At 52.8% G+C, this 14929-nt stretch overlaps 2 protein-coding genes across 2 annotated transcripts; one reads left to right on the top strand and one right to left on the bottom strand.

The window, feature by feature from the left end:
* Positions 1-1453: 1453 nt before the first annotated feature.
* N7477_004849 (uncharacterized protein) lies at positions 1454-3669 on the top strand (the record flags this gene model as incomplete). The annotated part of the gene is made up of 2 exons (XM_056966512.1): positions 1454-3361; positions 3415-3669. 2 exons carry the CDS (start codon positions 1454-1456, stop codon positions 3667-3669), a joined length of 2163 nt encoding a protein of 720 aa, XP_056823293.1.
* Positions 3670-5113: 1444 nt separating this feature from the next.
* On the bottom strand, positions 5114-14763 carry N7477_004848 (putative translational activator; the record flags this gene model as incomplete). Its single annotated transcript, XM_056966511.1, has 7 exons — positions 5114-5280; positions 5373-5793; positions 5952-6098; positions 6642-7098; positions 7161-7194; positions 7248-14590; positions 14643-14763. 7 exons carry the CDS (start codon positions 14761-14763, stop codon positions 5131-5133), a joined length of 8673 nt encoding a protein of 2890 aa, XP_056823292.1. The 3' UTR covers positions 5114-5130.
* Positions 14764-14929: the final 166 nt, after the last annotated feature.

Genomic DNA, 14929 nt, shown 5'->3' with positions numbered 1-14929 from the left:
AGTTCCTCCCTCATTGGCAACTCTGGCTTCTCTGAGCTCTGAAACCTCCCAGTCTAATTTTTTGTTTTCGCTCGGACAAAAATAATCATTCGGGCTGGAACATGAGCCCAGCCAACAGTTTCCGAAGAGAGGTTTTGTTTTAACATATCATCAATTTATTTACGAAAGCGGTAATCTAACAAATGGGGCCGTTAGTATAGTGGTAGTATGCGCCGTTCGGATTTTCATTTATCCAACTGAGTTCACTCAGTGTGATTCGGCGCGACCCGGGTTCGATCCCCGGATGGCCCCTTCGTCTAATTTACTCTTTTTGTTTTTCATGTCCATGGATTCGAAAACCTTCAGCTGTTCCAGCGTAATTCTAATCTTGTAGTTGAATTCAAATTGATCATAGACTGCTCAAGGAGTTCAAAGGAGAGCGTAGTGGACGAGAGTCTAATAAACCTGAAGTAAGATCCTGTAGCGTTGCAAGACCTTGCTGAAGACGCTGAGCTGCTTGGCCACGTCTCTCTGAGTCTCGGTGCATTAACTATCAGACTTAACCTCGAAGTAACGCATGCAGCAATACTTTTTTTTTTGAATTGCATACAAGTCTGAGTGTAGGTCAGAGCAAGCAAGGTTCATGAAAATTGACAACGCCCGTCAAGCTCGTCTGTCCTGCATTCTCGGCACTCGTCGGGCGAAATACCGACTAGGGGATTTCGACATGGCTCGAAGCTTTGATTGACTTGATCTTTTGAAAGCCGAAGATCCCTTCCTTGGCTACACTGCGTTCTAGGTTATGTAGAAAACGGATACCGTAAACCTCGATTGTATCGGCCTTTACCTGGACCTAAGCGACCCTCATGAAGACCTTTGTCGCCTCTCAGGTCTTCTGAGATCAGCGTAAACCTTAGGCTGTACTTTTGGGAGGAATATTTGCCTGGACGAGGTACTTTGCCCTTGCATTAGGTCTGCCACCTGGAAAAGCAGGAACTCACATTGCGAACTCAGTATCGACTACAAGTCCATGCATTATGCATTTCTATTTTGGTACTTTCTTTAGTCTTTGCTGGGACTTTACTCCGCAGGAATTAAGTAGATCGATCAGCCTCCAGCGACTGGAGACGATGGAAGAAGAGGTCACGCTTTCTTCATCTCCATCCGAACATTGACGCACACTCATGGTTTACTGTCCGCAGATGGGCTTGACATTGCCTCTCGAGATTTGTTTTTGTTCAGTAAACTTCTTCTACTGGTAAAACCGACTTGTGAGTCTCTATTTTCTCTATCATCATTTTCAGTTCGTGATTGATCTGTGGGCCACTACTTGAATTCGCGTCTTACTTGAAGCTCCAGGGAATGCAGTCGTAAAATACCGTCTAACGGCAGTTAGATCCCCGCGAGGAGGTTTCGCTAATATGCCGACATCTAGGTCAACTAGTGACTTGACGCAGTTTGGCACAGTGTCAACATGCGACCCGGGGGCACAACATGTGACCCAGGGCTTTCTTTTGCACTGGACACCTTTGGAGGCGCCACTCACTTGAATCAAAATCAAAGGTCGTCAACGTATCTAGATCTCGCACAGGTATCAACTGGAAAAAGTGACATTACTCGGGACTGGGAATGTGGTCTCAGGGCATCACGAGGGGATTACATTCGTTCCCCACTTGACAAAGTACCGCGGGTCCAACTAGGAACAACCGTTGTTCCTGACTCTTGTCTCCTACCACTCGCTCTCGAGCATGTTCATGTCGACATAACTTCTCATCATGTTTGGCTGGGGTCCTGGATTGGGTATGTCTTCTCCTCTTGGCTTCCTGGAATGTGGCGCCGTGTGCCCCTCATTGTCCACCGCGACATCAACGCTAACCCACTCTCTTCAGCCTTGTCTTCGGCATCCTCAGAACCTGAGAAGGAACGCACTCCTCCTACGGACGCTACACCCCTTGACTTCCCCGCTTACCATCTCCCCGATGTTGTCCCTGATGATTCCGGTTCGACCCTCCGCGACCTGTTCACCCAACTAGCCTCCATCAAGCGACCCCAGGATATCTCCATTGATCGCTTCAAGCCCCTCAACCTCCATATCGACTCCGATGTCGACGTCCAACAGATGTTCCCCGCCGACCCGGCGGGCTCATTGCCCCCGCTGCCCTGGAAGGAAGAACCGGAAATCGAATCCGCCGAGGAGGGCGAGGATCAAGCGCGCCCACTGATGAGCAATGGACTCCCTTACCCTCCCCGAGATCGATTCGAAGTCCTCCGCACCGAGTTGTTGCTTGATCAAGATGATACCTTCCGTGAGGTGGCTCGTCTACCACCCCGCGAAGGCCGGAGCCGTGTCCGCTTAACACAGTCTAGGAAGTTCTGGAGTGGCTTGGAGCGCATGGCGCAGTACTGGGATACAAGTATCGACAATTACTTCGAGCGACCCGTTACTTCGGAGCCGACGCCGCAGCAGACTTCTCCCGCGGAGTGTGAGGCCCAGGGTGACGAGATGCGGACCGATGAGTCAATCCTCGATACAGTTCATACCGACTCGGCCGACGCGATGGACGTGGATGGATCTGAGATGGACGCTGGCACGACCTCAAACGGCAGTGCGGCCGAGGCAAATATTCCTCATCCGACTGTGATGATGTACACGGGTCGCCGGGTTGGAGCGGGCACGGAGATGCCCGACGACGTACGGGACGACACCATCCGGTCCTTTATTGAGATGGCCGCCTGGCCTTTCGGGTGCCAGGTTACCGTCCCAACGTTACCGCCCCGCCTGACTGTAGGAAATCTGCTTTTCCCAGTGCGGCAGTCCTTCCAAGTAGCCCGCTCTCCCAGAGACCGGCAGATCGCACGACAGGGTATACTTGAGGGACCTGTCCTAATTGCGCAGTGCCGTGCCGAGACCACTTTCCGAGTTACTGGTGATGAGAAAGGAAAGGGAATTGGTGAGGTGTGTGATCTGTTCCGCGAAGTTGGCGGCATGCTTCTTGCCGCGCAGGAACGCGCTCGCGAAGGTGCGGCTGAGTTGCGGCCTGGCGAGAATAAATGGTGGACAACAAAGCCCCGATTTGGCGGTGCTCCTAATGACGGGATCCTCGATGATCTAGTGAGGAACGCGGGGATCCCCATTCCCGACTCCCTGCTGGGGGACAACTCGTCCGCCACAACCGCCCCGGAGGCGGAGACTGCTCGCAAGCGGCACAAGTTTGAACATTCACAGGGCTCATATTCCACGTCTCTGGCGCGTCGGCCTAGTGCCATGCGCAAGCTATCAAGCAGTGAAAAGTGGAAGATCCTGCAACCGGGTCCGAGTCTGTGGGATAAGCGCATGGTCTATCAGCAGATCGGCCGAGCGATGGACAGCGCTTATGACGATGTACACTCCCCCTTATCCCACTCTCCTATAATAACCTACTGATCTCGATTCAGGTGTACATGATCTCTTCAATCAACCACCACATCGCCATCCTGCACCTACGGGTCCACCGCCGCTACCTCGAAGTCCTCACTCAAGGCGACAGCACATACCCCACCGACTCTGACCCTGACCAGCCCTGGCATGTTCTCAAGCTCCAGCGCACCAGATGGTATGACCTGTTCGATGCAAATGACCGCGTCGAGGCCCTGAAAGCCACCTGGAGTCTCTTCCATTACCAGCTGCGAACGACTCACCGCGACGGTTGACCGTGAGTTGCATTCGCCGCACTTTTGCTTTTATCTCATCTCCACCTTTCATGGAGAAATTGATGCAGTGCATCATGTACATACATGCCCGAACGAGGGCCATCATCTGAGGCTGCGTCCTGCTCGGCGACGACTCAGCCATAGCAAGACTGATTCGACGTTCCGATTACTACGTTGTACATAGAACAGTAGCCATTCATCTTTCGATATAGATCGAATGAAGCATCGTTCATGAATAGACCACCGATTTCCTCTCTTGCCTGAAGAGTTCACGCGTAATGAGTGGCATGATTGACCCGTAGTTCACTGATTCTGATAGATTGTGAGAACATAGGTGAGACGCATCTATCATCGAGCGAACCCCCACGTATCATCGGGTCGGAGAGAACTAGGCGGAAGTCAATGGTGATACTTTTGCCCGCAAAAGTGGCACCGAACAATGAACTGAACTTGTTTCTCCGATTGCTCCGGTTGATGATTTATCGGATTCTACGTCGTCACGTCTCTACCTTGTCATTGTTCATCATCTAAAAGGGCCTAGGCGAACCAAATCATTGGGCAATATCTGTTGCTCATGATAAGGAAGTCGTTCAGTTCTACCGGTACGAAGAACTTATATGACCTATGAACCCTAGAATCGAATGGTCGATATCGTTCCAGCGGTGTGTTATCTTGATGTGTATCACTTGGCCGGGTCGACTTAGCGGGGCGGGGAGAGATTGTAACGCAGGTCTAGTGAGCATATCTGAGGTCAGAATCACAAAATTGTCCATTACCTAAATCGCTAGGTGAATCCTTGGTTTTTTCAACTGGGTTGATGGGTGTATGTAAGTAGCAGCTCTCCTGGTCTCAGGCGGTTGGAACATCTTGTCTGGGCATGACGTTTGAAACGACAATATATCCCCGCACCCTCGGTGATCAGCACTTCGACGTACGCCATGACATCTTGCGGATCTTGACATCAGTCCAGAATCTCTGATAAATCTCGGACATCAGTAGCACTCCCGCTGACATCTAAATGGACTTGGGATTTGGAATGGGCAGGTGGACTTCGCCCACATACAGGAAGGGTACAACTACAAAAGCCAGCATGGCAGTTGTCTGGGTCAGACTGGAACCTTGAAAGGAAACGATCACATTCGTAACAGACAAGCGCCGTGCCGATAGAAGAAGAGATTTTAGTTATTTTTGGGTTTGAAAAGAATTTCCTTTTGCCTTCTCGTTATCAACAAGAAAAGCTTGAGTATCACATCATGCATCTTCCTGCCCCCAAGACCCATTTCTCCATCGCTCCCAAAAGCCCAAACCCCACGCGAAACCGAGAAATGAGTAGGCGTGTCGTAAATAGAACAGGGTTTGTAGGAAGAAGTCGAAGGCCGACCTTTTATTTCGGGGGGCATCCCAGAAAGTTTTTTAAACCTCCAACCTCCGCACCGAGAAAAAACATCATGCTGGAGTGATTTACTCCTGGGTCTCGGCGACCAGAGCGTTGCGCTTGGCCTCAACACGCTCCGCCCGACGCTCACGGAGAGCCTTGTTCTTGGCACGCTTAGCGTCCATCTCCTCCTTGAGGACACGCTCACGGGCGCGCTCAGCCTTGGCCTTCTGGATCTGTAGTGGTGAAGACGAGTCAGTCTGGTTTCATCCTTCAAAGATTCGATGCAGGTGGGGTAGGTTGGCCCTAATCGAGGGGTGGAACTTACGTGCTCAACCAGAGCGCGCTTGTGCTTGAAGGTGTTACCCTTGCTCAAGTGGTACAGCTCGTGGTAAAGGTGCTTGTCGATCTTGCCGGCGGCACGGTAACGGACGAGCAGACGACGGAGGACACGCATGCGGCGCATCCAGAGGACCTGGGAGGGCATACGGGCGTCCTTGGTACCCTTGCGCTTACCCAGACCGCGGTGACGACCGATGCGGCGGGCCTCGTTGAGCTCACGGGCGCGAGCACGGGAGTGCATGGTGACGGGCTTGCGGATGATAAGGCCATCGCTGACGAGCTTGCGGATGGTCTGACGGGAGTTGGCGTTGGAGATCTCGTTCATCTCATTGGGGTCGAGCCAAATCTTGCGCTTGCCGCAGCCGACCACGGAGGCGGCGAGGCGCTTCTGGGTGCGAAGGTTGACCCTGGTGGATGGAAAATGTCATGGTCAGCCTGTGCACACAATCGACTCTCCACTCGGTTGTTTCCTTGCAGGCGTTCCCTGCCCGTCGGCGACAAGCTCGGTATACAGGCTTCACGGTATGTGGTTCTCGGGATGGTGGATGCAGGGAATGAGACTCACATCTTGATGTCGGCGTATGGTCGTTGGCGGATGAAGTTCTCGTAGCACTCGACGGGAAATCCAGACGGTGAGGAGTTTGGGGCGGGCCGATTAGCTAATGTGCTGTAAGCGAGTCCGTCCAATTTGAGACTTGGAGTGTGCTTAGGGCTGGTACCCTGATTAGTAATGGCGATTAGCCTTGTCTTGCCCGCGACAACGAGGAGAATGACAGTTTAATGGTGGTTGTAGCGGCCCTGGAAGGCGTTTGGAAAGTAAATGGTTCATTTTTGAGTCTCTCACAGACCATCCTCGTCCGCACAAGTCTCTCCCACCAAACTAAACACAATTGCGTGAAAGCAAAAGGCGTGTCAAAGCACGTGATCTATGGTCTGGTCTTCAGGTCACATGATCGCAGATTCTCAATCAGGAAGGGAATCTATGTATACACTGGAGAAGTGGATGCAAGGCCCTACCTAGATCCATCTTGATCTACCAAGCTACCCACATGTCATTTACAGTGTATAAACGAACCAAAACATATATATGCATAGCACTCCAGCCACCGACCAGAGCAGTATTAACATTCAGCCGTAACAACTTTTTATACGAAGATGAAACAATAAAAAACACAAGAGCCCAAGGATATCTCTATAAACATATGGAATGCGTGTAGATGCAACCCTTGGGATGCTCATCAAAACATATCATCACTCGTCGCCAAACGAATCATCAGTCAGATCGACCTTGCCAATACTCCACACTTCCTTTTCATCATCCACCTCATCCTGGGAAAGTCCAAGACCACCCTCGCCACCTTCAGCAGCCTTGCGCTCACGAGCCTGGGTAGCCAGTCGGATAGCAACACGCTTAAAGTAGTCCGACATGCTGCGCTTCGGGCCGGGGGGCAGCGAGGCACCAGGTCCGGCCATATACTTGTCGAAGACTTCGCTCTCGGAATCTTCCACGGAGAACAGAGACAAGAAAGCGGCTTCCGCGGCCAGCTTCACGGGGATGACTAGGTCGCGGACGCTGGCGAATATTGGTGGTGCCAGCATGGCCAGGTGGGGGCGTGTCAACTCGGGGTGCAGACGGCTCACCGTTCGGATGACGACAAGTGTCAACCGGCGAGTATCAGGATTGGCGCCGGGGGAATGACGGGCGATAGGGCCTCGAAGATGGTTTTGTGTGTCTCGAAGCTGTGATTGCCATCCGCGGACAGGAGATATTTACCAGCAGCGAGAACGCTGTTGTCGGCCACGTAGGGCTGTTTACATGTTAGCGACTTGAGTATGCGACCGCAAGAATTTATCAACTTACATCTTTGTTCGCAACACCCTGGCAGATAGCCGTGATGGTCTCCGTAGGGAAATGCTCCATTAGAGTGGCAGGGGCTTCCGCCAAGAGAGCATTGAGGCCAAGCACAGAAGCGTGCGAGTACTCTCCGTTGAGAATGCGGCTCTTGATAAGAGGCACAGCACTCGCCTCGGGGAGGACCTTGACGAGGGCACCGAGGAGGCGGGCGTTGGTCATCGCTACGGCATCATTCTGGTCACTGGCATCATCGTCAATCAAAGCCAGAATGGCTGTGCGAGATGCCTCGCTCATGTTGCCACCGGCTTTGCCAACAACCTCCTTGAGAGCCTTCATCATGGCATTCTTGACACCAACATCAGTGGTCTTCGATCCGGCGATCAGCTCAGCAATAAGCGGGTCGACTCTGGGTGTCAGAGTGATCAAGATACCAAGACCCTTGGCAGCTCGGTTGCGCAGAGTCTCACTAGATGGATCGGCCAGACCACGGGCAAAAGTACGCTGAAGCTGAGGCAAGAAGGGTTTGACGGCCAATGGAATCTTCTCCAGGAGCTTGTTGAGGGTGAAGAAGATGGCACACTTGATGTCTGTAGAACGCTCAGACACGACACGGATGAGAGGACCAGTGATTTGGGTGACGAAGGGCTTGAGTGAGTCGGAGCCAGTACGGTCAATGATATCGGAGATGGCAAGGGCTGACTGGGTACGCTGGTCGGGATTTCCGTTAAGCAGACCCTGTAAGAAGATCGGCAAGATGGCCATTATACCCTTGGGCAGACTGAAACCGGGTAGATCTGCACCAGGTACGCCAACTTGGCGCAAGATCTGGCGAGTGGGAATGGCCAGAACCTCCATCTCCTCCTTGCGCATGGAAGAGATGAGGCCACTGAGGGCGGCCCAAGCCGCCTTCACAACGTCCTTGTCCGAGTCGTCGAAAGAAATCAACAAGACGCGGATCAAGTCAGGGTGGTAACGCGAGAAGTCAACCTCAGCATCTGAGAAGAATGTCTTGAGTTGAAGAGCGGCCTTGGCGCGGCGACGGTGATCGTCGTGCTTGACGAGACCGATCATTACGTTCATCGCCACATTCAAACCATCATACTCATCCACAGAGCGTAACACAGTATCGAACGAAGTGCTGAGTTCCTCGCGAAGCTCTTCGTCCTTGGCCTCGATGATTCCATCCATGAGAGAGTTCAGGATGTTGGGCAGTCTTCTCGTCATGGCTGAGCCAGCAACCTCGGCCAAAGATGCCAGGGCTCTGGCATTGAATGCGGAAACAGGAGGTGTGAGCAGTGTGGGGATGAGGTTGGGGAGAATGATGTTGGCACGAGTTTGCTCGGTCAGGAGAGTCAGCAGAGCAGATAAAGCTTGCTCGGCATCCTCGTCGTTTCTCAGCAGGTGGAGAAGGTAAGGCAGAACCTGGTCCACGGCCTTCTTGCCCAGAATTTGCTGCAAAGCATCGAAGGCTTCGGCAGCAGCCTCTCGCACATCCTCGTCGTTGTCGACCAAAGCGACACGCACCGTAGAGATAAGAACCTTCTCGAAGTCCTCCAGACCCTCGGGGGTGGCAGCAGTGATAAGCTCACGCAGAGCAATACAGATACCCTGCTTAACATCCACATCGGGCGAGGTCTGAAGACCTTCCTCAAGCAACGGCAACAAGGTGGCCAACACAGACTCGCCAGCCTTCTTAATAAGGTCGCCGAGAGCGTTACTGGCAATAACCTTCTGCTCCATGTTAGAGGATCCGAGGCGGCGAATGATGAGTTGAGCCAACGTGGGCACCATATCCTTGAGGGTCTTGGGGGAGGCAACAAGGGCCTTCCAAACAGCCATGGCGGCACTCTTGACGAGACCAGAAGTATCGCAGCGGCAGATGAACAGGGCAGAGAGGACCTTGTCTCTCCTCTCCTCTCCAAGGACCTCCAACAGGGACTGGCCAGCCTGGGTTGCCTCTTCCTCCTCTTCTTCGGCATCGGTCTTGCCAGAAATACCAGTAAGACTGAAGAGAAGATCTCCAACCAGCTCGACGGAGCTGAGACGGATGCGGTAGCTGTCGTCCGCCAGTCCACGCTCCAACTCGGGAAGAAGAAGGTCGATGGCTTTGGTGGCGAAGTTCTTGACAAGCAGACGACCAGCACGAAGAGAGGTCTCACGGATTGACTCGATATCATCAGCCAGACCAGCAAGGATCGGGGGAATGATCTTGCTAAGATAGTTGGCGAAGCTGTTACCAAAGCAAGCGGGCAAGAAGATGAAGAGGGTCATGAAGCCTTCACGAACAGCAGGCTTAGAGCTGGAGACGTTCTGAAGGATGGTAGGCAGGGTCTCCTCGAGTCTGGCAGTACCCAGACCTGCAAGAACCTCCGAAAGGGCTTGGGCGGATCCAAGACGGTCGCCAGCGCCAGTGTCGGACTTGAGAGTAGTCATAAGGTTGGGAATGAGGTCGGGCAGAGCATCCTCTCCGAGCTTCTCAATGAGCGAACCAAGAGCCTTTGAAGCAGTAGCACGAGTGGTAGGAACAGGGTCGACAATAGCCATGTTGAGACCAGCCACGATGATTGGCAAGTGCGAAATCAGATCCTTCCGCTCGGTAAGATGAGCCAAGCTGCCAATGATCTGTGCAGACTTGCGTTTGGTGGCGGACCGGTCTCCAAGACCGCGCTCGAGAATACGCACGACAAGCGCCAGAGAGGGAGCATCCAGGTAGTGGACGAAGGACACCTTGATCAGGGAGTCCAGCGCTTCGTCGGTGTATTTCGTAGGGTCACTCAGGGCCTTCAAAAGCACGTTGACCAGACTCTTGACTTCAGGGTTGCTAATGACCTCTCCGAATCGCTGCAGACTGCGGTTAGCTGCGTTTCGGACTTCCTTGTGCGTATCATTCAGGACAATGGTAAGAGGCGGGATGATATCAGGCAGACTGGCAGCAAGCTGTTGCGGGTCGAGATAAGCCATGGCTCCGAGAAGGTCGCAAGCACCCTTTTGACTACGCCATTGAGTATCGTCCAGACCGTCGAGCAGTGTAGGAAGTATCTTCTTCACACCATACGAGCTGAGGTTCTGGAAGCAAGCCTTGGAAGCATCGAGACAGGCATCACGAACATCAATGTTGACGTCGCCGAATCCTGCAAGAAGTTGGGGTACGATCTGAACGACATAGGGCTCAAAGGTACGTCCAAGGACGAAGGCAAAGAGCTCGTATGCCAACAGAGCTCCCATTCTCTGGTGGGGTTCCTTCTTGTTCTCGGTGGCATCTGTTAACACACTCATGATTCGGAACTCCCGCAGTGTTGAGATACCCTTGCCAGCAACAATACCTGCGAGACCGTAGGCAGCACCGCGCTGAGTGGCGTAGTTCTTGACGTTAAGCAATGAATCGATCATTTCCTTGACATAGTCTGCCGTCTTGGGACCAGAAAGTCTGATCAACGGAGGCAGGCACTCTGACACAGCAGACTGAACGGTTTCCGAGGGAGTAGGGAGCGTAGCAAGAAGCTTCTTGACAACGATCTGCAGACGAGGGTCCTCGGCCTTCAAGTGTCGGGCCAGCGATCCGTAGAGCACGACGACCGCCTCGTTCAGCAAATCAGAGCTCTGGGCAGCCTTATCCGAGGTTTCCAGTGTGGTCTCAAAGAGCTTCATGAGATCCTCAACCTTTTGCTGGGCACGCTCTGCAATGATGGACTTGCCGCTCTCCTGCATTTGAGATCGGACAGAAGAGTTCTTGTCGACAAGTGGGCCTCTCTCAATCAAGAATTGAAGGAAAGAAACGATCTGCTCGCCTTCAAAGAAGCCAGTCATGGCACTGAATGCTAGAGCGATACCACTTCGGGGCTCCCAAACGTCGGTGTTATCAACCTTCTTGGGCATGCCATAAGCATCCTTCTCGGGAGCCTTGGGCTTGACCTCGTCCGAATACTTGGCCTGAAGTTCAGCCAAGATACTGGCGAATTTGCTCTTGTCGGTCTCGATTGCAGCAGCTAGGGCACGGGCGGCGGCACCTCGAAGTTGATTGTCCTTGGAGTCCAGATATTTCATGATCTTAGCGTAGGCCGTCTCGTCCACCTCCAAGGCGTTTTCCTCCCAAATAGAGTCTGCGATCACCGCGTTCTCTTCCACGTGATCGTGGCGGCTTAGCCAGATGTGCTCGGAGAAGTCAAGATCTGTCAGGTCGATTTCATCGTCGATCACTTGCAGAACGGATGTCCTGACAGAAGGTTCGGAGACAATGGTACCCTCCAGAAGAACGTTCAGTTCTCCACTGGTGAGATTGGGAGAGATACAGCGGCAGATATCAAATAGAGTATCTTTGATCAACTTGTAGTGCTGAGTGTATTTCTGCATAGCTGAGAGAAGCTGCTTGAGAACTTCAACGCGAGGCAGGCGGACATCAGCAAAGGAATTGGAGTGGAAGGATAGGAATTCAAGAGCAAGTAGAACTTGCTCGCCTTCGGTGTCACCCTTGACTTCATTGATTCCATTGCGAGTCAGGATTAATGAGATCAAAGGGAACACATAGGCGAGGGACGGGGTGTCCAGAGGACGCTGCTCAGATGCGAATCGCAAGCGATACAAAATTCTCGTGACAAGCTCTCCAAGGTGCTCCTTTTCCATATCCGCGGGCAGATTTGTGTTTCCGATGGCGCGCAGGGTTGCGATTCCCACAAATGGCCGGGTGTTGCCCAGACGCGAAGACAGCTCGTTAGCACAGACGATATACGCCTGGGACACAACATCACCGACGAACAGGCCAGCGCCAGCATCAGCAAGAGAAAGAAGGCAGCTTACGGCAGTATTGATCCACCCTTCAGGGTCATTGGCAGGACCAGTCGCAAGACCACGGATGAGGCCGGCTCCTCGTTCAATTCGCTTAACTTCTTGAAGGACTTCTCTTCGGATCTCTGCTTCCTTCTTAAGTTGAGCATTGACCTTGGATTGCTCCTCCGCAGTGAGCTTCTTTGTCTTCTGGCCCTTCTTCTCTGCCAGCTGTGCCCGGAGCTCCTCCTCCCATTTCAAAGTATCGTAATCCTTGGTGCTCTTGTTGAAAGTAGGCTGCTTAGACTTGCTGCTCAAAACATCAACAAAGACGGTTCCCTCGGGAGTTCGGGAGATTGCGGCGTCGGTGGCGGTAAATTTGGCAAGACGAGCGCCGTCCAGATCTTCCTTAATTTGCTCAACGAGACGGGGGATCATGACATCTGGAGCGACGAACGCCAGATCACCTGCGGCAGTCCACACAGCAGAGTTGACGAGCGGTACAGCTGACTGGACAGGGTCTGTGTTGACACGGACTAGTTGCTCGATGCACTCCGCGGGATGAGCGCGGACTAGGTTACCGGGATCAGTGCCGGTTCTTAAGCACAAATCGATCCAAGAAGCACTAGGGATCAACTCTTGGCGGCTAAGGATAAGCATGCTGATAAGTTGATTATCAAGATCGGGAGAAGGTCCCGCGGATCCTTCCTTAGGAACAGGACACAGGCCCTTCAAGACCAGATGAAGCAAACGCTCGCTCGCAGGTCCTGCGGAAATAGCAGCCGATTCCTTCTCTGCAGTGCGGAAAGACACTATCCAAGCCCACAGTGCGTCGATGATAATACGTCCGATGGATGCAACATCCTTGCTGTGAACTTCGGACAGGGTTCCTACGGCAAGTTCACGGAGTTTAGGAGACATGGAGGGTCCGGTAATGGCATAAATGAAGGCCTGACCCCAAGCAATCTTCGCAGAATCCTCAGCCGCCTTGAACTGAGCACTAGAAGTGACAGCCCCGAGAGCTCTCACGAACCATTGCATCTCAGCCTGAGATCCCACTTTGGAATAGGCCTTAGGATTGAGAAGGAATGAGGGCTTTGAGCCCATCATCATGGATTGCGATGCCTTCTCTTCCCACGTGGACTTATCAGAGCCTGAAACGTCCCCAATACGCTGGAACAAAGCCAGGAAAACGTAGGCGGAAGATAAGGCACCACTTTGGGCGGAGGGGAGCGGATTGGAGGCAACTTCTCCAAATAGATCTTTCATCTTCGAAATGAATTTGGTGACGAGGGGCTCAACCTCAGCGCTCTTCAAAGCACCAACATCGGATGTCCACAGCACTTCGCCAACATTGAGCTGCCAGATCTTCCGGAAAGGGATTCGCTTTTCAGAAATGCCTTTGACAATGGTGTTGATAATATCGTCGCTGACCTTGACGGAAGTTTTGATCAGGAAAGCAAGATGCGTGTCGAAGGCTCTGAGTTCTTCTTCCAGAGCGGCCTCGTTAGACTCTCGCGCGAAAAGGGGTCCGAATCCTTGGACAATCTCTTTCGAGACGTTCGCAGACAACGGAACAGCCGAGAGCGCCTGCGCATAGGCAATGCGATGCTCAGGTGCAGTGATCTTCTGTGTTTTCAATGGACCGATGATTTCAGTAGCGATCTTCTGGACCAAGGACTCGGTCTTGCAACGAGAGAGCAAGGATTTGAAGGAGTCAGCGGCACCTTGTCTCACCAGCGCATTGTTCGATTTCATGCTACTTAGAAGGTGTTTCGAGAAACGAGTCTGGACTAACTCTGAGAGGTCAATCTCTTCTGGTAGAGAGGAGCAGAAGGGCGGGATCACGCCTGTCAAGATCACCTCGGGTGCTCTTAGCATGGATTTCTCCATTGGAGGAACCAATTCGGTGGTCACATCTTCGGCGGTGACAAAGGAGGTAAAGAAATCGGTCATTCCGCCGGCTACATGGGAAGGCACCGCAGTCTTCGAGCTAATAATCTCCTTGACATAAAAGGCCAGAATTTCCTTCTTGCACTCCATAAGAATCGGCTCTCGGGCTGGCAGTCGTGCGCAAACTCCGGAAATGACTCCCAGAAGCAGCGCATTCTTAAACCCCGCCACTGTGTCTGAAGTCAAACGGCTGACGGATTGACGCACAGCATCCTCACCCCATGTCTGGTTGGAGAACACCGCGCGTAGAGCACGTCTGGTCACCCGGAAAGCCGATAGCATCACCGGGGGCTTGGGTGTGTGCGCGAAGCAATTTTCTAACGCCTTTGCATCCACGGCGATCAGGTCCAGAACACTGGCCAAAGGTGTGGCCTCATCCTCGCTAATCTGCTGCAAGAGAACGCAGCACCATTCCAGCAGAATGAACGCGGAGGTCGAGTTCAAGCCGCCCTTCGCTGCCTCGGTCTGCAAATTTTGCGTCAAGTATTCAAGGTGTTCTGTGGCGGCTGGTGCTCGGAGGAGGTTGCGGAGGCATTGCTGAACAGCCTGTCGTGATGGTCGATCAACGTAGCGGGGGTAAGTTTGGAAGAGTAGCACTAGGATATCGTGGTGGGATTCCGGAGACAGTTCGGATCCTACACAATGTCAATTTCCATCCTTTGACCGCGCAGAGTAGATTAATCTTACCGATCCTATCGCGGAGTTCTTGCAGGGCCCGGAGCCTGCGCAAGGTCGAACTCGAAAAGAGCGCGACCTGCAAGGGCTCCAGATCCCCCGGCCTGACCTGGTCCCATGGAATTCCATCCATGGTAGGTCAATACGGGGGAGGTGGTGGGTGGAGGAAGGAATTTGGTGAAGGTGGGCTAGGATCGAATGCTGTCATAAGAGTTTTGTGTGGGGACAAGAGCTGGTTCCGCTCTTAATCGTCATGTCCGCTCGACTTATTTCCCTTCACCACCTCACACACCGCTGGT

The sequence above is a fragment of the Penicillium maclennaniae genome, assembly GCF_028827695.1.
Source record: "Penicillium maclennaniae strain IBT 15551 chromosome Unknown utg000004l:1.0-3007600.0:1.0-3009580.0, whole genome shotgun sequence".
In the NCBI taxonomy this organism is placed as follows: domain Eukaryota; kingdom Fungi; phylum Ascomycota; class Eurotiomycetes; order Eurotiales; family Aspergillaceae; genus Penicillium; species Penicillium maclennaniae.
Note: the sequence above shows the minus strand (reverse complement) of the source record. Positions and strands in the feature narration are given on the sequence as shown.